This window comes from Accipiter gentilis, chromosome 18, assembly GCF_929443795.1.
Source record: "Accipiter gentilis chromosome 18, bAccGen1.1, whole genome shotgun sequence".
NCBI classification, from domain to species: Eukaryota; Metazoa; Chordata; class Aves; order Accipitriformes; family Accipitridae; genus Astur; species Astur gentilis.
Genome location: NC_064897.1, coordinates 26,041,967 through 26,064,240, shown reverse-complemented (window position 1 = coordinate 26,064,240; position 22,274 = coordinate 26,041,967). Strand labels below are relative to the sequence as shown.

General features: G+C 52.1%; 1 protein-coding gene across 4 annotated transcripts; it reads right to left on the bottom strand.

Moving 5' to 3' along the window:
* Window positions 1–574: 574 nt before the first annotated feature.
* On the bottom strand, window positions 575–21,753 carry TOM1 (target of myb1 membrane trafficking protein). 4 transcript variants are annotated; one of them, XM_049822698.1, is made up of 16 exons: window positions 21,623–21,753; window positions 14,253–14,337; window positions 12,475–12,553; window positions 12,181–12,330; window positions 11,934–12,068; window positions 11,529–11,675; window positions 10,387–10,503; window positions 9,796–9,929; window positions 9,103–9,136; window positions 8,419–8,527; window positions 7,265–7,385; window positions 4,762–4,837; window positions 4,256–4,318; window positions 2,500–2,559; window positions 2,112–2,148; window positions 575–2,007 (listed from the first exon to the last, which is right to left on the bottom strand). In XM_049822698.1, the coding sequence occupies exons 1-16, from the start codon at window positions 21,672–21,674 to the stop codon at window positions 1,859–1,861; spliced, it is 1,548 nt and encodes a 515-aa protein (XP_049678655.1). In that variant the 5' UTR covers window positions 21,675–21,753; the 3' UTR covers window positions 575–1,858. The 4 variants fall into 4 exon arrangements, with proteins under 4 accessions (XP_049678655.1, XP_049678656.1, XP_049678657.1 ...); XM_049822699.1 differs by lacking the exon at window positions 4,256–4,318 and having other exon boundaries at window positions 21,623–21,752; XM_049822700.1 differs by lacking the exons at window positions 14,253–14,337; window positions 21,623–21,753 and adding an exon at window positions 14,155–14,242.
* Between the last annotated feature and the right edge of the window lie 521 nt (window positions 21,754–22,274).

Here is a 22,274-nt window from a genome sequence, read left to right as displayed (position 1 = left end):
CTCAAGTCTCTGCCTGAGCTTGGTACAGCTGAGACTGCAGCGCAGGCAAGGGGAGAGGGAGGTGCTGAGGTTTGGACAACTTCGGCTAATTCAACTCCTTCCTACAAGTCTAGGGCTCAGATGACACTTTCAACCTGTTCAATCTGCTTTTAAGAATCTTTCCCCCAGTTCCCACTCAGCTGGACACCAGGGGATGGCATGGGAACAACTGAGGACGCCCTGTGGATACCAGAGAGCCCTTTCATAGCAACCGTATTTCTTGCGCGTCTTAAAGTGATTTGTGGGCTGCGAGGTGAATATTCGGATCTGGTCACGAGGCAGAGCAGGAAGGGAGAGGCGGCAGCTCGCCCTTTTGCTATTTTGAGATGGGATGTGGTCACCTCCCCGGGACACCGTGCTAAAAAGCAGCGAGCACCTGCCTTGGCTCGCAGCACCCTCGGCCCCCGCGCTGTGCCTCGTCTCAGCACCACAGTGCCCTTGCCTTTTCGTGGAGAGCAAATGTGGCTGCACCCCTCTTCTCACCCCCCCAGGGTCCTCCCCTCCCCACGCCAGGCGCTGAGAACGCACGCCTATCTTCAAGGGAGGCTCAAGACTTCGCTCCTTTAATGTGCAATTACAAAAAAAAGGCAACTCTCCCACATTCAACAGGAAATCCCACCGGCAGGAGCCCCAGGCTTGGCACCCTCCTCCCTGGCTGCCTTTTACCATCGGGCAGTGTGTGCGGTTTGCTCGGAAAGGTTTTTCTCCCCACGTGCACAGGAGCCGCTGGCTGCTGCAGGGCTGCTTTTGCTGGCATGAGATGACTGATGTCTCACTTCACCTCTGTGCTCACCAGCTGAACAAGCTACCCAAGCAACAGCGTGTTCTTGCGAGTCTAACGGTGTCAATGCAAGGGCCTCCTGCTTTAGGGAACACAGCTCTTCGGCCCCAGCACACACAGCTACGCTGAGGGAGCTTATAGCGTTCGCCCGAGCAGAGGCTCAGAAAGATTCCCCACACTGCGGCACCATGTGGTGGAAGGCATCAGTGGAAGTGAGAGAGGGAGGTGGGATCACATCGGGGAAAGAGGGGAGAAAAGTATAATAACGGGAGAATTAAATTAACTGCAAAGTTTGCTGAAGGCACGTCCTACCCCATAGCAGACAGCCCGTTCAGCCTGGGGTACCGCTCGCAGCTCAAGCCCTGTGCGCAGCCGAGGCCGTCGGTGACTGGCTGTCGTGCAACGGAAACATTTGGGCTGTGGGTAGGATTCGAGATAAACTGATAGGGAGGGGGAGGAAAGGAAAAGGAAGAGAAGGGGTTGTGAGTGGGAAGGTGTTGCATACCACAAGCACTTGTGCAAGAGAGACTAGAGCAACAGGGCCCCTCTACCATTAGTGTTCCTCCTCTGCCACTGTAATGCTTCGCATCGCCATGCTTTCCAGTCTAGCAGTGGCAGGCAGAGGGCTGGAAATCCATTCTAGGGATGGGGCGAGGAAAGAGGCAGGCTGGAATGATTTCAGCAGCAGAGTGCAGCCTCTCCTGTTTCTTGGGCAAGATCTCTAACTACCGCACTGGAGAGGAGGATGGGGAGCTTCTTCCTCTTTGCCCACACTGTACCAAAAAACCCCACCCCACTGAACTCGTGCGTTCTCTAGCAGCTTTGAAAACCCCCTTCACAAGTCTATTGTGTGACATCCCTAAACACAACAAAGATTATCTGAAACCTGAAAGCAGCTTAAAATAAAAACAACTCAAAGGGAAAACAGGAAGAGAGTGGAGGAAGGGGACAGAGTCCTTCCCCTGCTGGCCCCTGGTCGGAGGCAAGCAAAACAGCACACAACAGCCTCCTGCTCCACAGCACACCAGTCCATAGCATTCACAAGGCAAACATAGCATCATCTTCCTTTGCTTGCTTCCGATGATGGCTGGCAGCAGGAGGGGAGACGGACGTCCCTGCTGAGGAGCTGGACAAAGTGGGCAGCCGGTCCGCAACTTTCGCTCGCTCTTCCAGAAACTTGTCAAACTCTGGAGACAGAGAAGAGCAGAACATTAGCAAGGAGGGATGTTCGTGGAAGAGCCAAGCTGCTGCCAGGAACGGCTGGAGAAAGGGATTGGCTGGCAAGTCTTACCTTCGCTGGTGACACCTTTTGCATCCTCTGACTCTCCCTAGGGAAGGAGGAGGAGGGCACAGTTAGAAGCAAGGTAGACAAAGGCACCTCCACAGATGTAATTCTTTGTCTGCATGGAGGGAGACAGGATAGTGCTCCCCCCACTTCCACAGTACAGACATGTCAGAGTGGCCCTGAGCCTCAGTTCATTAACTACGCTTCCCAGAAGGCTAATTATACTGGTGTGGTATCCCAAACCCTGTGTCCTTGGCTTTTCCTCCCCTGCTCCCTCCAAGCAGCCTGTGCCACACATTCAGCAGTGCCAGCGCTGTTGTACACTGCCTGAAATCCAGCCCTGCAGGCAACTTTGGCAGGACTGCTGGCTCCAGGAAAGCAGCCCCTCACTTACCACATCAGTGGAGAGCCATTTTTCTATGTCTTCCATGAAATTGGCTTGGGGAACCGGCACCTGGGACAGAAGGAAAGGAAAGAATGAGGCCAAGAAAAGAGAGGATGTTCCAGGAAACCCACTCTGCAAAAGGAAAGCCCAACCCAAAAGCTAACTCTCTCACCCCACCATTCAGTCAGCTCAGGCCCTTCCAAATCCAGCCAGTGCCACCGCAAAGCTCTCCCAGCTACCATTGCCACCGCGTACCTGCTTCCTCTGCCCCGTCCACACCCAGACACGTACAGTTTCTAGAATACGTGCCATTAAAAGCATCTGGGGTTTGGTGGTTGGCTTTGGGGTATTAGGACTGGACCAGGCTTTCAGTTTTGGTGAGGACCCACTAGGTGGAAATTGGCTGCTTGTGGTAGGCAGCCAGAGACCAAGAGATGCGCTTTTCTGCACACCTCCTCCCTTCTACAAACCAGTGGCAGTCTGATGTCAAAGTCTGCAATGCTGAAGATATTGGACATGCCAGGTTTGGCACCACATTAAGAAGGAAAGAAGTGATTACTTGGTAGGATCATGGAGCACAGCAGGATTTGACATCTCACCAAACTACAGAAACAGACCCACCAAAGAGAAAGTCCTCCACAATTAAAGTAAATTTTGCTTCCAGTAGGGACGAGGCTAGCTCAGAAGACTTCATGTCCCTGGCCAATTTAAGCAGCAAAGAGACACCTTCCTAATGGACAGAAATAACCTTGAGGGCAACCAAGCCTGATTCAAAACCCCAGATCCTCTTCTCCACTTACGAGCACCTGAACAAAGCTGAGCAAGGAGCAGCCCTTGCTAGAGGATCCACGAGCAGAAGCGTGAGAGCATATTTGTGGGAACTTATTTATTAGTCTCCTAATATGTATAGCTCCCTTGCTCTCAGGAAAAATAGCGAGACCAAGAAAAAGAGCAACCCCTTCTTACTGAGGACAGGCAGATTTCCCCAAACCAGGGAGCAAGTTCAGATAGTTACCACAGCTGGCAGATGGATGAATGGGGATGGAAGAGGATGTGTGAGATTAGGCAAGTTTCAAAGCAAAGTGGCTCTGTCTACCCAAAGAGGAACTCTTTGGGGTAGAAGTGCATTCAAGCCAACTGGACAGCATGTGGGGAAACTTCCTAGAGCAGACATCAGTCTGGGCAGTAGTTATTTCAGGAAGACAGGCTAACAAGCTTCAGACCTGGGAGTGTGTCAAAGCCTCAGCGTGCCTGAGGGGATGGAATTGCAGGAATTCCTGCTGCCAAAAGACCAAATTCAACAGCCTGAAGGCTCAAACACTTTAGCTAGAGGAGGAGGCCTTGAACAGAGTAAAAGCTGGAATGTGTTTTCCTCCAAATGGGGCAGGCAGCTTATGCTGAGCAGGAGAGGCTGAAGGGGGAATGAATGGTGGCAGCCTTCCTCATGATGCCACCAGCTAGTGCCTCTGCCCCAGACACCCACCCCAAAACAGGCCATCTTCTAGCACAAAGAGTGGCACATGCTCTCCTGGCCTCAGAGCTCCTAGGATTTCTTCCTACAGACACGTTTACTTGAGGAAGGACTGACACTCTGCCTGCTTCCTTCCCAACCCTGGTCTTCACTACTGGCCCAGACCAGGGCTGCTTCATTTCAATTTGCAGTCTCTGCTGATGTCTGCTGTGCATCCTCACGTGCTGTGCCAGCACCACCTCTAGTTCAGCAGCCCCAGCCTCCTTCCTCCCTGCTGGCGCTCCACGATCTCACCATTCCTTGCCGCATCATCCACTTAGTCAGTTGGGCTCCATCACTGGAGGCACCAGAGTCCCCCTGGTCGAGAGAGAGTCAGCACTGAAAGCTGCTATCGCAGAGGGTGAAGGAGAAGGGAGGCAGTGGGTTTAGGGTGGGGGAAAGAACACACTAGTGCTGGTGGCCTACTTCTCTGATTGCAGAGAGAAGGCAATTGGACTTGGAAACCTGCTGAAGAGGAATAAAACATACATTTCCAGGTGGAAATTTCCCTGCAGATATAAGGAGGCCATCCTGTTACTGACTGAGTCAACCCCAGACTTTCCATAGTTCCCCACTCCCGGGGTTTAAAGTATGAGGTATATAGCTCAGGTAGGAAATGCAGGTTGGTGGCGACTGGGAGTTATCATCAGTCATGTTAAACACTTGATTTTTTTCCAGACGGACAGCACATTTATTGCATTGGTAAGCAAGGAGGATACTTTCATTGCTGGTGATGCACTGAAAGTTCTGTGGCCACTTACCGTTCCTGTGTTCTGCTGCCGGGCATCCAGGGCACCAGCGAGTCCTTTGGAGGCTTGGGGATCTTCGTACTTTACCCTGAAAGCATGAAGTTAAATAAAACACAGGGTGATGAGATGCCTGAGAGTGAAGAGCAGGAACTCCTAAACATATATTCAGTGCTTCTGACTGCAAAACTTTTCCTCTCATCATTCTGCTCCCAAGAGCTTCTAGAAAAAGTGTGCAACACCCCTATTAAAGATGTAGCCCACCAAAAACCAGACTAATCTCCTCACTGCAACATCACTGTGGGACACCACAGGACAGGCCTGGCATATGACAAGAGGATGACAAGGCATCATATGAAAACAACCATCCAACAGGCTAAAACACAGACTTACAGAGCTAGGTGAATTCATCTTCTTCACATTCACGTTCTCTGGGCTTGACTACACAAGAGAGATAACTAACACAGACTGACCAGAAGACTACAGCTATTTTAGAAAGGATTTGAGTAACAAGCCCCTACATATTCACCTACCTTCACAGACACAAACACAGCTCAAAAACATCTCTTTAACCGATACCACTCAAGAACTGATGGTGGCAGAGACTCACTGGTCTATGCTACGTAGGAGGTGAGCCTGGATGATCAGAAGAGCCTAGTGTTGTTTCAAGGTCTCCAAATGCACCATTACAGCAGCCTCTTTCCACACACAGACACACGTCTCACCCATAATCTCCCTCATCCCATTTCTGTGTCCCCTTTAGGCTGCTACCACACATGCTAATGCCACACGTCACCATTTGATCCATGCAGAGTGGGGAAAACAGTCCATCCTTGCTGGGAGAATGAAGCCTCTCCCAGAAACTCTCCGCAAGCCTCTTCTCCAGCTGCTCCCAGGCCCCTTGCCGCAGATCCAGCAGACCATCAAGTGGAGCTGTTTTTGTTGGGGGCCAGGGGCTTGGGCCACCGGCGCTCAAACTTCTCAAAGAAGTGCTCATCAGTGAAGGGGCCGCTGTGGACAATGGCATCAAGGATGAAGTACAATGCTGCTATCATGCCACTGATGAGGAAGAATGGCAGAAAAGGCTTGAGGTGTTTCAAGCACTGCTTCGCCGAGACAGACATGAAGCATGGGAGGGTCAGGAACAAAGCCCAGCGGCCCTGCCTGTGTCTCCTGCCAGCACGTCCCGTCCAGCAGCAGCAGGGCAATGGGTCTGTTCAGGCGGAGGGAGACACTGCGAGCAGAGGCTGGTGAGTGAAATGTGAAGCCTGAGGCAGTGAGAGTAGAGGCTACCTGGCAGGAGCGCAAGTGCGGGCAGATGGAGGGCAGTGAGGAATAAATAGAAGATGTCTCGTTACTTGGGCAGAGATCACAAGCCGGAGTCTGTTAAAGATTGCACCACAGTGGAGAGGATACGATTCCACCCCTGCCCAGATCTCCCCCAGCCGCCAGCACTGAGCACATTCCAGTGGCTCGGGTGTCAGCACCACTGTTTTTGTCTGGACTGCCCCTCTCCTCAGGCAGTATACCCCACAGTAAAAGTGGTGGGGAAACCCATGGGCGAAACACATGAAGTTGTGCGTAGGCCACGGGTTTTCCCACCACTTTTACCAGAAGCAGTCTGAGGCAGAGAAATGAAAGCAGACAACCTTAAGAGACCTTATCTTGCTACTGCCCAGCTGCAGAACAAGGCACGCCGGTGGATGGAGGTCAGGAGCACAGGTCTTTGAGGGCTGGAGGCAGCCACGTGCCTGTGAGCTCTACTGCTTGGTAACTGGTGGAGAACAGCGGATGACTCTGACAGGCAAAACAGCGTAAGATCAGCCACGGTCTCTCCAGCCAAAGGGATCTGGTCAGCACAGCCCTTGTCGGCTCCTCCCAGAACATGGATTCAGGAATCCACTCTTTGCAGTAGAGAAGAGGCCTCTTCAGTTCAGCCAGTACTATGGAGACCCAACCCGTGGTGCTTTACACCAGGATGTCTCAAGCACACTATGGAGGAAGAAACATCAGTCCTGCTTACCAACAGGGAAGCTGAGGCACAGAGCAGTGCCCTGCATTCCAAGCCACAACTGACTGCATACTTCCTGCACTCCAGTTCAATACTCTGTCCATTACGCTGCATCGATATTCAGCAATTCCCAAATTTAACATCACCCCAGTCAGGGTACATGAGTTCAGAGGCAGACAAGAAAACTCAGCCAGTCCCATCCCACACCTTCATCTCCAGACACTGCATTTCCCCAGCACATGTGGCACCGCAGTCCCCACATGCAAGAGACCGCTTCCTTCTGCCCATGCCCGGGAGAACACTGAGAAGGGGAGACAACGGCAGAAGGAAGAAGGACTGGGAACACAGAGATCGTCCCACAAAACACTGTGTGTCAGAAGAGTGCATTTCTATTGCATCCTACTGTCTCCCAGGCACTCCTGCTGGTTGGGGTCACAGCCCCAGTTGCCCTGAGCCCTCTCCCTTTGCAAGAAGACAGGACAGGACAGAGTGGGCTGCTACACTCACTCTCTGCGCTGCTCAGCCAGCGAGCTGCCACGGGTCAGGGCAAACATGTCAAACTCTTCTTCCAGCTTGCCAGAGGTGTCGAGGGTGTGCAGCCCCGCACTTACGCTGCTCGAGCCCAGGTCTGTGGGAGAGAAAGAAGGGTGAGCAGGCAACACAGGGCAGTAAACGGAAGGCTGTGGGCTTGGAGGGTGCTAAGTGGAAAGCTAGCATCAGAACAAGCTAAACTGCTCTAGGCCCACTCCTCTATGCTGCCCCTCAGCTGCAGCACAGTCTGTGCATGTGTGCAGTGTTGTGGGTGAAGTAACAGAAGCAGTTTCTTCGCCTGCGCAGCAGATATTTTTAGCTCAGTCTCAGGCAGCAGCAGTAGCATCAATTTACTGCACTGATGCTGAAGGCTACATGTTCCTGACCATTTAAGACAACTCAGAGGGAACTGCTCCATAACCTGTGGAAGAAGATAACCTGTGCTTCTGGGCAAGCACCTCTGAGACAGATGACTGGACTTTCATGACTCAGGCATCATCTGAAAAAACCCTGACTTGAAAAAATATCTCAACCGGCTTGTTTGTAAAAACAGTCTGGTCAATTTTCTGTAGCTGCATCCAAGCTGTACTGAACGTGCTCACAGCTAGCGAGAGCTTCAGCCAATGCTATGTAGGCTGTTGGTATGTCTTGAAGAACCCTCAGGACCTCTCAAGCTTTCTGAGTAAACAATCTGTCAGATCCTGTGTCCTCAGCCCAACATGCTCATGGCTGTCTTTGCAGCACAGCTCAGCTGCTTTTCTTCTCCCAGACCTCAGTGGTCAGCCTGACACCACACAGCAAGAGAGGCAACTGCACTGCTGCTTGGGCATTGCAGAGGGAGCAAATTTCTGCCTTATCCTGCTGGAAGGCTCAGTCCTTAGCCACAGCCTAATGCTGATGTCCTTCTTAAGTCATGTCCACCTGCACAACATGAGGTGTGGATGCTGAGACATATGCTTGTGTGCCTTGGGGCATATGCAAGTTTCTTCATGAGTTTATTAGTTGACAATACACCCTATTTCTCTAGGTTACTTTATGAATGTCACTAATTTGGGAGGTGATTCAAGGGCAGAGAAAGGATTCCCAGAGCAGCACAGGAGGACTGAGAGGAAAACCACATGGCAATATACTCATTCCAGCCAGCTGAGAGGAGAGATTGTTGGTGACTTCAGGCTGTCTCACTGCAGAAGGAGGACTGGGTCCCAGGTCAATCAAGCTGTTCTCTGCCTCGTTTGGTGCCTTTTGAGAAAAAGAAAGGAAGATGGTGGAGAGTTTCTGAAGCCCAGATACCCTGACCCTTCAGTCCTAGCTCATTAACACTGGAGAGGGAAGCCCTTCTGCAACCATTGAAAGATACCAGTTGTGAACCCTCTTCTTGTGAGAAGGGGGACAGTGACCAGAGAACTTGCTGGGAATAGTGTCTCAGGGCAGAATTTGCCTTGATAGCCAGCATCCCAGCTCTGCTGTGGATGTTAGTAAGTAGGGTAGGTGCTGGTTCAGGGGACAGGGCAGTGCTCAGAGGACAAAGGGAGGCTTATATGGGAATTGATCCTCTCAATGTTCAATACTGGAAAACCGTAACTGCTGCTGGTCTGCTCTTGCTCTTTAGGTGAGAGGAAGGCTCCCACTGGCAGTGGGGGAGAGGCTAGCAGTGGGAACTGGAGCGTCCTGCACTCCAGTATGGCCTGGTGCAGCTGGGCTGGGGAAGCAAAGCCTACAGCTTGTAAGTGGGGCAGACTGAACCTCTCTCCAATTCAGCAGGACACTGCAGGATGGAAACGGAGCTGCACAGAGGGGCAGTTACTCCGAGTTACCTTAACAGGCTGTCCTGTCCGAAGACGCTCGAACCTGCAAGAAAGATGACAGGATGCCTTTCAGTAGTATGTGCTTATTCACCCACAGCCCAAGAGACTTCTTATAAGGTTTGGCATAGTTTGTCCTTTCCTACATACTAGGAAAGGGGGACCATGGCTCAGGGCCCAATTCCCCCTCAAGACCGAAGACACCACAAGGCCCACAGAGCTGATGTCTCCTGAGAGGTGGTGTGAGGAAGCTTCTTGGGATCCTCCAGAGCTACTTCTAACCAAAATGGTTCAAACCCAGCTCTCCATACAGACACAGGGACTAAATTCTCCACACTTCATCCTAGCGTAAGAGATGGGTTTGATGAAATGGAAGAAGAAAAAAAAGGTGTGCTGACCCCACCTGTGCAAGTTCTTTCTGCCCCCATCTGCCTCAGAGCTAGAAAACCAGCTCTTTCCATGCAGTTCCCTCCTCCTTTTTCTGGATTATGCTGAGGGACATCTTTATATTCCGTCAATAATTTACACAGCAGTTTTGAAGGGACAGGAATAAATCAGCAAAAACTGAGAACAGGCTTTGTTCTCAAAGATGGATGATAGATCTTGAACTCTATACTCATGGGCAGACCAAAAGGGTGGGACAGAAGGACTTCAAAGGGCAGTAAACTCTTGTGGAAGAGCAGGGCAGAGAAAGGAGAGAGGTACCTTTCATGGCGCAGAAACACATTGTTGAGGTTGTCATTGATGAGGAGCAGCTCCTCAGTGAGTTGCTCATGGAGGATACGGGGAATCAGCTCCAGCACACGCTGCTGCATGGCTCTGCATGTCCGATTCAGCTCCTGCTCACAGCAAGGGGAAGTTACCATGAAGGTCAGGCTAAGGCTGAGCACTCACAGATTTGGAAGTCTGACTGGGACAGACAGACCCCAGAGGCTACTGGGGTCTATCATTGTTGATAGGGTTGGTGGGCAACAGATATTGGTGTTAGAGGTAAACTGAGTGAGCTTTTACAGTCAATAATTGTATGCCTCTTGCATAACACATCACCCAGAAAGGCCCTCGAGGACTACAAGTACCCACGTGAGATGATTCCAGCCTCAATAGTGCAACTTCCCTTGGCCATTGAAACTCCACCTTCCCTGTGTCTTCCTTATCCCATCACTCCCTGGTAAGGCCCACACTAAACTGTCCAGTGCAATTGTTCCCCACGCCTGGCATGCGTCATGCCTCAGTCCATCGAGTCATTGCTAAATTGAGCTGCGTGTGCCAGCCCTCCACCCCACCAGTGTTCCTTACTTGCAGCAGCTCCAGGTCAGAAGGCTCAGCCTGGGACGGCACCAGCTCTGTCAACATCTCCGACATGACCTTCATGTTCCCGTTCACCACTTCCAGCTCACTGCGCAGCTTCCCGATCTGCGAAAGGGAGGGGATGTGACAGCTCTGCCTGGGAAGACTGGGCAGACAGCTGAGGTAGCTCTGAATGGCAGCGCACCGCATGTGTATGTGTTCACAGAGCCGAAGGGAACGGCCACTGAGGAGCTCATTTGTCACCGCTCAGTTCAGCTCTCTGGAGCTCCCAGCAGAAGGAAGCTGCATTACTTACCATCAAGTTCATTTGCAGGTATCAGGTGCCAGGTCCTTACCTGAGATCTTTGGCCACTAGCCTAGCCTTGATTTTTAATAGCCAGCACAGGCTGCTGTTATGATTCAAATCTCTCCCCAGCTAGCAGCTCCTGTGTGGCAGCCACTCAAATCGTTTCATTTCCAAAGCGGTGTAAGGGGCGAAAAAAATGAATTTTCGTTCAAAAGGTGAGCCTGGGCTAAGTGTGCGGTTGAAGCTTTATCCCTCTGGTTTTATAAGCTGCTAAAGAGCCTCCTGAGAACAGCTTCTAGCCGCTCTTCTGCAAGGGGATGCAACCTACCAACAGCTGGAGGATTGGTGCTGAACATGGTGTCATATGAAGTCAGGGTGAGGAAGGAGAAAAGAGGATGGGGAAACAAGTGAGAACGCCCTGGCCTTTGGAAACCACATAGCCAGACAAGGTTGATTCATACAAAGTCAGCAGCGAGGCAAGAGAAACAAAGATGATAAGGAGGCATCTACTAAGCAAGCTTTTGCTCTACTGTGCTACAAAGACCTCACTCAAAACCTCTGTGTCTCAGTTCCCCAGTTCCCTACAGCCAGGAGATCTTCCCTCTATCTGCAAGCAGACCTGCCTTCGGAAAACATAACCACTCTGTGTTTGTGGTATCCCAGCTCATCACTGTGACCACAATGGAGCTGTGGGAAGCTCTTGAGGGACTATGCTTTGGAGGAACAGCTCCTTGAGGACAGAGGCTGGGGAAGGACCAGGACAGCAGTCCCAGAACAGTGTTTGTGCAACAGCCCCCAAACACAGGGAGAATCAGCAGCACCATGGGGCTTGTGTCCAACTCACCTGCTCTGGTGTGGGTGTGATGGGCGCGTCGCTGGATGTGCCTCTCCCGGTGGGCAGGGTGACAGGGTGGAGGATGGACTCTATCTGCTGAGGGCAGTTGACTGCAGGTGAGTTCTGTCCAGATTGGGAGTCAGAGCTATACACAGTCTACACACAGAGGCAGGGAAAGTGACAGAGAGAAGGAGATGTTAGACACTCAGAGCTCACAGGGCAGTGCAATTAGGAGAGAAATGTTGATGACAACTCCCCATCTGCTTTCAATAGCTCTTCTAGCAAAGAGGCTGTCCTGGAGCTTCTCACTTCCCAAAAGCCCTCTACATGCAAGCTAGAGTTCCTGAAGAGTTCCCGTCATAGCTCCAGAATGACAGCTGCCCAACACCCTTCTCTTCAGCAATGCTCCCGTACCCTCTGTGGTGTGTGGATGGGTGACAGCATGTCCAGATCAGTCATGGGGAACTCCAGACCCTTCCGTCTCAGGTCTTCATAGACAGCGACGACACCTGTCAAGTCCGGTGAGCTGCGGAAGGCATCCGCCCAGGACTGGGGAGAAGGAGACAGTAGAGCCCATCATCGTTTACAGTAGTCTTCTGTACAAATGCCTAAAGACAAACACTCTCTGAACTGGCACAGATGCTCACGCTTCTTAGCTCACCTGGATGAGGGTCAGCACCTTGTCATGCACTATGGCAGGCGGATTGTTCTTCGGCAGGATTGTTCTCACCAGGACACCTTCTACAAAGTCCTGGCTGGACACAAGGACATGGAAGCGATGGCCACAGTTTTTGACACATGTCTCCAGGACCTTCAAAGGCAATGAAGCATTAGCTATAGCCTTCTCTGCCATGTGTGTTCGCCTTGTTGGCTTTAGGTACCCGCATCTTTTGAGCCAGGGACTCAGCTTTACAGCAGGATATCACAGAGCTGAGAAAGAGCCCTGACCACTCACCGTCAAAGCCAGCATAACTTCATGGAAGTTCTTATTCCCTACAATTCTCTTCTTAATGGCTCGGAAGGCATCTTTGGGCCTGCAGCAGAAATCAGATGAAGAAAGATCATCAGAAGGTTCAGATCCACCTACAGAGAGGCAAAGCAAAACGGCCACTGGCTCTGGATGCCTCATACTCAGCAAGTGACCTTCCCCACCATGTTTTCAGGGCAGCTTGAAGCAATGACTGGTAAAGCAGCTTCTGCCTGTGGTTCTGCAAGAGGAGTGGGGTCCTGCTAATGAGTGCTGTTAATGAAATTGGAGGCCCCTGTGCTGATGTCTGCAACAACTCAAGCTGTACAGGACACAACAGAAAGCAGAGTAAAAGCAATGCTAGAAATGCATTACTTGGGGGTAGAGCAAAATCCCATGGCAGAGAGACTGAAGAGGAGGAGATCACAAAAAAGCTTGGCGTGGGTTAGAAACAGGAAGGAGAGAGCAAGCTGCAGCAATCCTTGTGTTGCTCAGAGAGAAGCTGTTTAACAACATTTCCCTGAAGGAAAACAGGCTAAAAAGCAGCAGGGGACATGCGGTGGCAAAATCTTGCCTATATTGCAGGTGGGCAAGAGAGCAGCAGCATAGCATGGTCTCCATAACCATTCTCAGAGTGGAGAAGTACTGCGGTCTCAGCCCACCATGGTGTTGTGAGAGGGCACAAATGAACCAACATGCTCTGGCAGAACACATGAAGAGCAGCCGGACTGGAAAAGCAGCAGTGCTGGAGAAAAGTGGGGTGGAGAACTGAGGCAATAGGAGGGCAGGAGTGTATTGGCCCGTGGGGCAGCACGGCTGCAATGGATGGGCATTAGCAGGGCAATGGGAGAGCCCACCATGCCAGGAGGGTACAGCTGTGTTATCTGGCACCCAGAACTGAAACACCAAGTGGCCACAGCTCAGGACTAAGCACTGTGGGCAGAGACAGATGTATTTGCACCGTGGGAATAGCATGGAAAAGAAGTGGTGACAAATCTGTGAGTAGAGATGTTTGACTTTGTTTTCATACAACTGTGAAGCTGCAAACTGGGCTTGCTAATCCTCTGTCAGCATCACTGTGGGGTAGGACAGCAGGAGTGAAACCTACAATTTTTATTCTATGTAGCACCTTCTTCTTTACATGCTGCTCTTGACATCTCCACTGTGAGAAGGAGCAGTCCCCCTTGAATTTACTGGCAAATCCCCAGGTCCAGAGTTAACAAGTCTGGCAGATTTCTGAATGTCTCCCCGCAGGGAGAGGGAGACAAGGGCTCCCCCACCACATGTCTGAGTGACCGCACATGAAAATACCTGAGAAGTGAACCCCAGCAGGACTTGCATAGTCAGAGGACTGAATAGCAGCCTGAAATTCTCCTCTCTCCTCAGTCACCAGCCTGCAGATTTTTACATTCCCAGGGGAGAGAACGAGAGGGGTATGAAGGAGGAATAAACCGAAGTGGAAGAATTGCAAATATGCCTTTGGGAGATGGGAGGCAGCCTGGCTTGAATTGAGGTTCCCTGGGGACCCCGAAGGCCTGTTTGAATGGCTCCCAGCACTCACAAAGATTACGGGGAAGCATCTAACACATGCTCTGACAGCTTTGCTGTGTCTCTAGGTCTCCTAGCAGAGTTTCATCTAAGGGACTGTTGGGAAGCCTAGCTTATTACCTCCACCAGTGCCGTGCTACCACTGCAGTCTAGGGATGTAGTGTTACAGGGTGTGCTGGAACCTGCCGCTGGATGTGTACCCTTGCCAGCTCCCTTACCCTTCTTCAGTCTCGTTAATGATGTCGCAGATCTCCATGTTGAGAGCCCAGTCCTCACTCCGCAGAGACCCATCAGTAGCTCTCTCTGGAAAAGAGAAACCAAGACATGGCAAGGCTAAGAGCAGCTCTGGCACTCTCATGGGCTGCTGCTGTTCAGCTGTCAGGACACCCCAGAGCCCAGCCACCTTCTCCTTGGCTTCCACTGCGAAACGCAAGGAGGAGAATCCAGCTGCAAAGTCCAGGCCACCAAGAGCTCCCCACTAGGTGTCACCACTGCAAAGCACATGGCTGGCCCGCGCTGGGACACGAGGTTGCTCGGTTTTGCCCATGCCACCCATGCTACCAACACACAAACACACACCGTGCGATCCCTGATGTCCTGCACACGAAGGAAGGGGGCTCAGCATGACTTCAGCTCCACAGCTGGAGAAAAGGGGGTTTATTTGTTTTGTTGCTGCAGGGCTAGAAACCATGAGTTTGGTCTGCTCACACTGACACGGATCTAATGTCAGTGGCACCACTCTTGGTTTGCATCAAATTAAGGAGACAAAAGAGTCAACCCCCTTCTTTTTACATGGGCCCTACAAAAACAAACAAGCGAACATAAACAGCTGAAGCAGGGCTCTTTCCCCTGAACTTCTGGCCTCTGGGGAGTATGGACTGAAGTGGACTGCAGGCTGAAGTTGAAGCCATATTGTTTCGGCTTTGATTGTGTCCCCTTTAATTAGGAATTCCTCAGTCAGCCTTGATGTTATTCAAGGCAGAGATTTGGGAAATGAGCAGCTATTACTGAGAGCACCAGTGTCTCCACCCTATAATCAGCCATGTCTTAGTCCTAGCCGCGCCGACCGACAGATGCCTTCAGGGACACCACCAGCGGCTGGGAGAAAGAGAACCGCCAGTGGGGCAGGCAGGACCCTGGCACTTTCCAGACCATAGGGAAATGCAGAGAAGCAGCAGATGGCAAGCAACGGACAAGAACCATCCTTCCCAGCTCTCCCATCCCATAAAATGCCTGACGTAGCACTGCGGCAAGAGAATTAAAACTAGGCAGACCGGTTTAGCACCTACCAAGTGTTCTTCAGAAGAGCTCAGACCCAACAAGGTACTTAGAGAAGTGCCTGCATTTTTAAAACTGCTGTGCCTGCAAAATCTGGAGCTGGCCCTTGCTGCTATGGGTCCTCTACCCCTTTGGAGAGGCCCTTCCTCTGCAGAGCTGCCTTTTCTGCTTTTGACCCAGCAGCTAACGATTCCTCTGTGGGAATGAAATGCCCATTCACGCAGTAATGGCATAGGGCCATAACGCAGGAAAAAGAAGATTTTTTAACTCCTGCCTGGGTAAGCACATCCATCATGTTTTGGGATGTTCTGTTTTTAGGGGTCAGGCAGAGCGCTCTTCACAGCACTGTGCAATGCAGCCTCTTATACACGTGTCCCTCTCACAGATTACACACCACAGCGTGAAGCTACCTATCTGCATCTTATCGCAACCCAGCCACCACCTTTTCTTTTGACTGCAGAATGTATTGATTACACTGTGATTACGCTAATTACATTGTGGCCACAGACAGATGGAAGAGGACAAAGAAGGGAAGGAGAGTGGCAGAACGTTCTTGATCCTCTTCCACCTTTCCGAAGGTCTGGCTACTACTGTAATATCCTGAAGGCCCCTTGATTCAGGTGAACTTTTGTCACTTTGAGTATTAATTTTATATAGGAATCCTTGTCTCTTGCAGATCCAAGCTTCCTCAGTGAGGCACAGGAGGCAGCATCACCTGGAAAATATATCCAGGGCAGTGAGCTACAGGGGAGCATGTCTGGTGCACTGTCCTCCAGCATCCCTTGCTCATGACACACCTCGGTTTGAACCCCAGGCTAGCCAGAAGTTTCTCCATACTGTTTTCCGCCTCTGGCAATGAAGCACACAAAACAATCACATGGGGTTACTACACTGAAAGGAAGTCCACATCCACACTTCTCACCCCTGAAGAAAACCACAACTCAGGAACAGGGCTGAGCCTGCTGGGAAGCTCTGAGCTACAGAAGGAACCAAGAATGAAATCAAAACTGCCTTTAACCATCAAGTCCTTGCTGTTCAAGGCTCCCCAACCCTCCTCATCCTCATTTTCCCTGTACACAAACATGAACTGAGTCTGCAAACACCCTTCCCTGGCTTCCCTATGTTTGGTGGCACTCTGTAACCTGCTCCCTCCCCGCCCCCCTTCTCCTCCAAACACGCCAATCCTGCCAAGGTAGAGCAGCAGGTTTGCTGTTCAGATAGGAATGCAAACAAACTGTCCGTGCTCCTTCACCTGGCTGGTCACTTACAGGAAAATGAGGCTTCCTCAGAAGTGACATACACCGCTCAGCTGTTACCCCACAACGCTGTGGTCATCCTGCTACCATCACCCCTGTTCACACGCTGGTCAGTGAAGGGCTGCAGGAAAGCAGCAAACCTGCCATAAATGCAACATAGGTTCAAAAAATACAAAGCTGGAAGAGCAGTATTAGAGCATATGGAAAACAGGAACGTGACCATGATGCATTTCCAAGGACAAAGCACTTGAATTTACCCGGTACAGATTAAGGCCTGGCCTAGCTGGCCTTGGAACAGCTAATGCCCCTTTAATCCTCCTTGCTTCCTTCCAAGCACTGAGGGACTGTCCAAGCCTAGTAAGATATGTTGGGAGTTTTCTCCAAAATCCTGAACTTTACCCTTTTACTAAAGCCTGCAGGAGGGAAGGAAACAAAGTCTATTCATTAGTCACATGAAGGATCAGGGTGGCTGGCCCCGTTTCACGAGCCGTAATTAGCACATGAGCTGTCTGCCCCTCACGAAATCTGAGCCTGGGATGGCTGGGGACAGTGACAAGTCCCTAAAAACAGCAAGCACAGGAGGCAGGGCACGGCCACCCACCCAGCGCTCTGCCTGGCTGGGCTCATCAGGCAGCATCTGCTTCTGCGGGCTAATGAGCTGAGCCTGACCTGCTGCGGACAATTCCCCCCGGCGGAGGTTATCGGCGAGTGTACGAATGCTGTCTCCCTCCAAGTGCGAAACCAACTGACTGTTGAATGTACAGGAGGCCCTTCACGGGGCTGCTTCAAAGCCACATTGTTTTGGCAGCCAGTCCGGCTTCCCGGGTGTGACAGCACTGGGGTTTGTCCGATTCCAGCCTGCTGCCTCACAAATTGCTCGGATCGACCCAGAACTGCTGAGGACTGTGGTATGGGTTGAACCAGAGCATTGGCTCTTTTCCTGCCTGGCATTTGATGTGCTCCTGCTGACAGCAACTAGGTTATAAAAGTTATCTGGAATCATCAGATAAGAAAGAACCCTGAGCTTGGCATAACTGACACAGTGGAGCTGTACATTGCTTCGTGCTATGAGTAAACTTTGCCGCCTTGCTTCTTTTCAAGTTTATTGTCTCTGCCCTCGTGGCAGGGGAAAGCCCACTGCGGGGCTGGCGATCCCACCCAGCCATCCCTGCAGCAGCACACCGGCAGTACAGTCAATAGCGCAGGGCCGTACAGGAGCCGGGGACAGAAGATACTGAGCAGGCTCCTGTCCCCTTTGCTCCCAGTCACAGATCTGAAGCACCCATAACCAGCCAGGTGCCATTCAGAAACCCTTTGCCCGTGAGGTGCTCTGCCATAGCTCATCACGAGACTGCGTGCCCATCCTCCAAGTCAAGCCCTTAACCAGCATTTCCCTACAGTGCTCAGTCCTGCTGGCTTTAAATTCCTCAGCAAAGCATCAAGCACCTTCTCACCCATTTCAACACGTGTTTGAGGGCACCAGCATTTTGTTGCATGAGACAGCGCAAGTTCAGCAGAAAGCAACGCAACAGTCCTTTCTCCCAACCCCCCTTCAATTCATAACCCCCCCCCCCCCCCGGCCCAAATTAGCATCCTGCACAAAGTCTCCTTGCTAAGCCTCATGCTTTCGCTTCCCTTGAGGAAACTACAGCATCAGCTCAGTCAGGACTCCACCATTTAGCTGTATTGCTCCTCCCAAAGACGGAGGGGACAAGGTGCTTTCTAGAGAGAAGAGAGATACAACTCCAATTCAAGGATGGCAATGGACACAGACTTGTGCTGACATAGCGCTGTGGGTATTTGGGTCTCTGAACTCCTGCTCCTTTCCTTTGAATCAGCTCAAAACTCTTAGGGATCAAATGACTCTTCAACTGCTGCCTTTGCCCCTTCTCCTCCAGACAGAGCAGGCACAGAAGACAAGGCAACACCTTTTTGAGAAGCACTGCCTCGCAGGGACCCATCTGGCTCTGACAGGAGAGCGTTACTGACAACAGCTGATGACTGCTGCCCACCAGCTCCCAAGGTCCCAGCTCCCAGAGGGGTGCAGGGACACCTGCAAGGTAGGATCCAAATAGCTGTGGGGATTTTTCTGGCATATTGTGTTGTATCTGCCCCTCTTCCTCACCCATGAGCCTCTCCTACCTGCTCCTCTTTACAGTCTCAACTTTTCCTGGTTCTCACGCTTAAACCAACCCCCAACCATAAAAAATCCTCTTAATCTCTGTGCTACACCGTTATTTCTCTCCCTTGCCTGCCCTCACTGAAATAACCCGTCTCTGTCCCTTTCAGTATTGCTATAATTACTAGTTATTGCAGAATTCCAGGGTCAGGAGAGAGCAGTGGTGGTTTCCTCTCCGTTCTTTCACTCAGAGCACCTCCTTGAAATTAGATTTTCCATTTTGAAGATTCTCTTAGCTCCTAGATGGAGGTGCCATTGATTTCCTTTTGAGGGGGGAATCCAAACTGTGATGCTTCAGCACTCTTTGGAAATTTTCCCACTGGTCAGAAGTACTGTGTTTAAAAAAAAAACAAGACCACACAACAAAACCAAATACCCAAAAACCCAAACAAACAAGTCTGTATTCATCTTACTTGGGAAGAGACATCACGGTCCAAAAACAGGACAGAGGCAACTTTTGTGACTAAATCTCAGCACTGAGAGTGAGAAGCTATAAAACCTACTCCTCTGCAACTGACTCATTCTGTGACGGATCACTGAGATTATTCCTTGTCAGCAAAATAAATGGGATTTACTAGATTAACATTAATGAAGGAATCTGAGAATGTCGCTGCAGTGTGCCACAGAGGATTTTTTTTTCCTTAGCCTTCATTTAAAGCTATTTTAGACTTCATAAGCTGTATCAGGCATACATGACTTTGCCCAAGTAATTTACAAGAATGCAGTATTAGCTTTCGGCAGACAGCCCAAAGCAGCAGCACTATGCAGGTTTGGTGATCAGGCTCATGGGTTCAACATGCAGCTGCCACGGACCTACCAAACAAGTCTGGGTAAGCCATGTTCGCGTCTCAAATTAAACAGGGAAGATATCATTTATCCATGTCCCCAGGATGTTGATAGGCAATGTTCAAAAGGAGAAAACATTCCTATTTTCAGCCACCAGCCCTTTTAAGTCCTCCACAGCGAGTTCCTTTCTCATACGCTGCAATTACTCCATCCCTTTGGACTCCCATAACCCAAATCAACCCCAGTCATTAAGATCTCTCCACTGTCACACCTCTGGTACTAAGGACTCTAAACTCCTGTTCAACAGCACTCTTGAAATATTTTTTTCCTCTTCTTTTCTGTTGGTTTGTTACTTAAAATTCCCTTCTTTAATCTAAGCAAAGCCCAGAGGGAACCCTTTTACAATCTGGTTACTATACCGATCAGAAGATCCGGAGGGCAAGAAGTGATCTGTGACATCTAAAGATAACTTCAGATTGCTGCTACCCAAACACAGAAACGTATCTGATGGACTCACTGAGGGAATCAAAGAGCATTCATTCTGGAAAGGGCAGGAGACGGTTTCTCCCGGAAAGTGTGATGAAACCTGTGACATTCATCTGGGGACACATCAAAGATCATCCAGAGGTTTTTGTTACAGAAAACCTTCCCTGGTGATCCTTCCCCCACTTTGCTGTAGTGCCTCTCACCTAATCTCACCCGACACTAGAGAGTGGCACATCGCAGTGCCCCCGACCCACATCATTCGGACAGCGCTTTGGGTAGCCTCTAAGATAAGCGGTGCTTATAAAAGCATTACCTAAACCAGCTGCTTGCTCCCTTCCCACCCCAGACACAGTAGCCTATCCACCCATGCAAGCACACCCAAACCTACTGAATCAGGGACCAGATGTTCGCAGCCAAGAACAAAGGTCTGCACAAGTGACAAAAAAGCAAGACTGAGCAAGTGCATAAACTTACAAACGGCTGTTGAACGAGCTGGAGTTTAAATGGGCAACAGCAACCTTCAAGCACAACTTGAAGGCACTTAGACAATACAACATGTGAAGAAAAGAATCTTTATTCTAAGTATTTTAAGAACTGCATCTCTGTTTTGAGACCAGTGTAGCTGGCCTTGTTCTTTCTAATTGTAACATCTCTTTGCTCCACTTCCTCAGACTGCGTCCTTCTCCTGCATTCATCTAGTTGACCTGAGCTCAGGGACTAAGAGAGACTGCGTGTCTGCAGGCCTGCAAGGTCACAGAGCGGACGCTACGCTCCTGCTGTTGATTTCGTTGCCAGAGCTGGTACTCGGCCCTGTGAGAAGGCCCGTGGTGCAGGGGAGGTGCTCTCCACAGAGCCAGGGCATGGCCCCGCCAGGTCCTGCTTGTCCCAGACCTCCGTGCCGGGAAGTTCAGGGCGGGCAGCCACCCCCGGGGTGCCCAGGGCGCTCATCCTTCGGGTGGGGAGCACTGATCAGACTAGGTGAGCCATGATGCCCCGGGTCCAGGCCATCCCCAAGCTCACGTCCTCCCCCACTGCTTCCAGCTCAGTGATGGCCGCCCCCCGCCGCCCTGTCACCTCAGGGAGAGCTCGGCTCCTTCCCGCCCAGAACGCGATAGGCCGCTGCAGCTGGAACCCAGCCAATCAGCAACTCCCGCTGTGCCCCCCCCCCCCCCCCAACCCGGTAGGACCCCGCCCCTCCCGCGAAGCCCCCCAAAAAGGTGCGGGCGGGAATGGCCCCGAGCCAATCACGGACCTCGGCTCAACCGGAGGGCGTGGTTCGGACCACCCGCCCGCGGCCCCTTTAAGTGAGGAAACTTCGCCTGGCCACCTCAAGACCCCCTCGCGCCCGGATTGGCTGGTGGGGTCGCCGACGGAGCCGCCTCGGGCTACGCGCCCGCTATTGGTCGTCAGCGCCCGTCAGTCAGAGCGGAACTCTCCTCTCATTGGTCGACGCCCTCTCCGTCCCGCCGCGGAGGCGGGAGCCACCGCTTCCCGGAGGAAGGGGTCCGGCAAACGAGCGGGCGAGCGCCCCCGGGGCTGCGGGGGGGGAGGGCGAACGGGCGGGCGAGTCGAGGGCGCGGGGGTGCGCGGCCGCGGGTCTCACCGATACGCTGCCCTACGGGAGAGCTGAAGGGGTTCCCCAGCAGAAAGTCCATCGCCGCCGCGTCGCGATCAGCTGACGACGCCGCCGCCGCCGCCGCCGCTCACGTGACCCGCGCGCGCGCCAGACCGGGGCGGGTCCCCGCCCGGGCTTCGTTGTGACGCCAGCGGCCGCCGCCCGGGAGGGGCGCAGGGTCCGGTCCGGTCCGGTCCGGTCCGGCCAGGGGGCGGGTGTTGAGGCGGGGACGGCGGCAGGGACGGTGTCACTGCCGGCCCCGTCTGGCAGGAACCGATCGCCACCGAGAGGTTTCCCCGTTTTCCGCAACCGCCGTGCGCTTCGGGAGAGAAGAGAACCCGCCACCCCGCTTTCGGCCCAAATACACGAAAACCCCGGGGCGAGAGGTTTTGAGTTTTCCGTAGCCCCGTGTCGGAGCGTGCTGGCGCGGGGGGGTTACGGTACGGACTGGTCGGTAAGGTACCGTGTCCGGCAGCATCCTCCCGGCCCGAGCCGTCGGTCAACGCTCGGAAAGGGGAACGCGTCGATGACCGGCGATTTCACGCCTTGACATCCCGCGCTAACACGTTCACCTCGAGCCCCGCGGGCTGTGCTCACCTGAACGCCGCCGACCCGAGGCGAGGCGGCAGGGAGGAGAAAC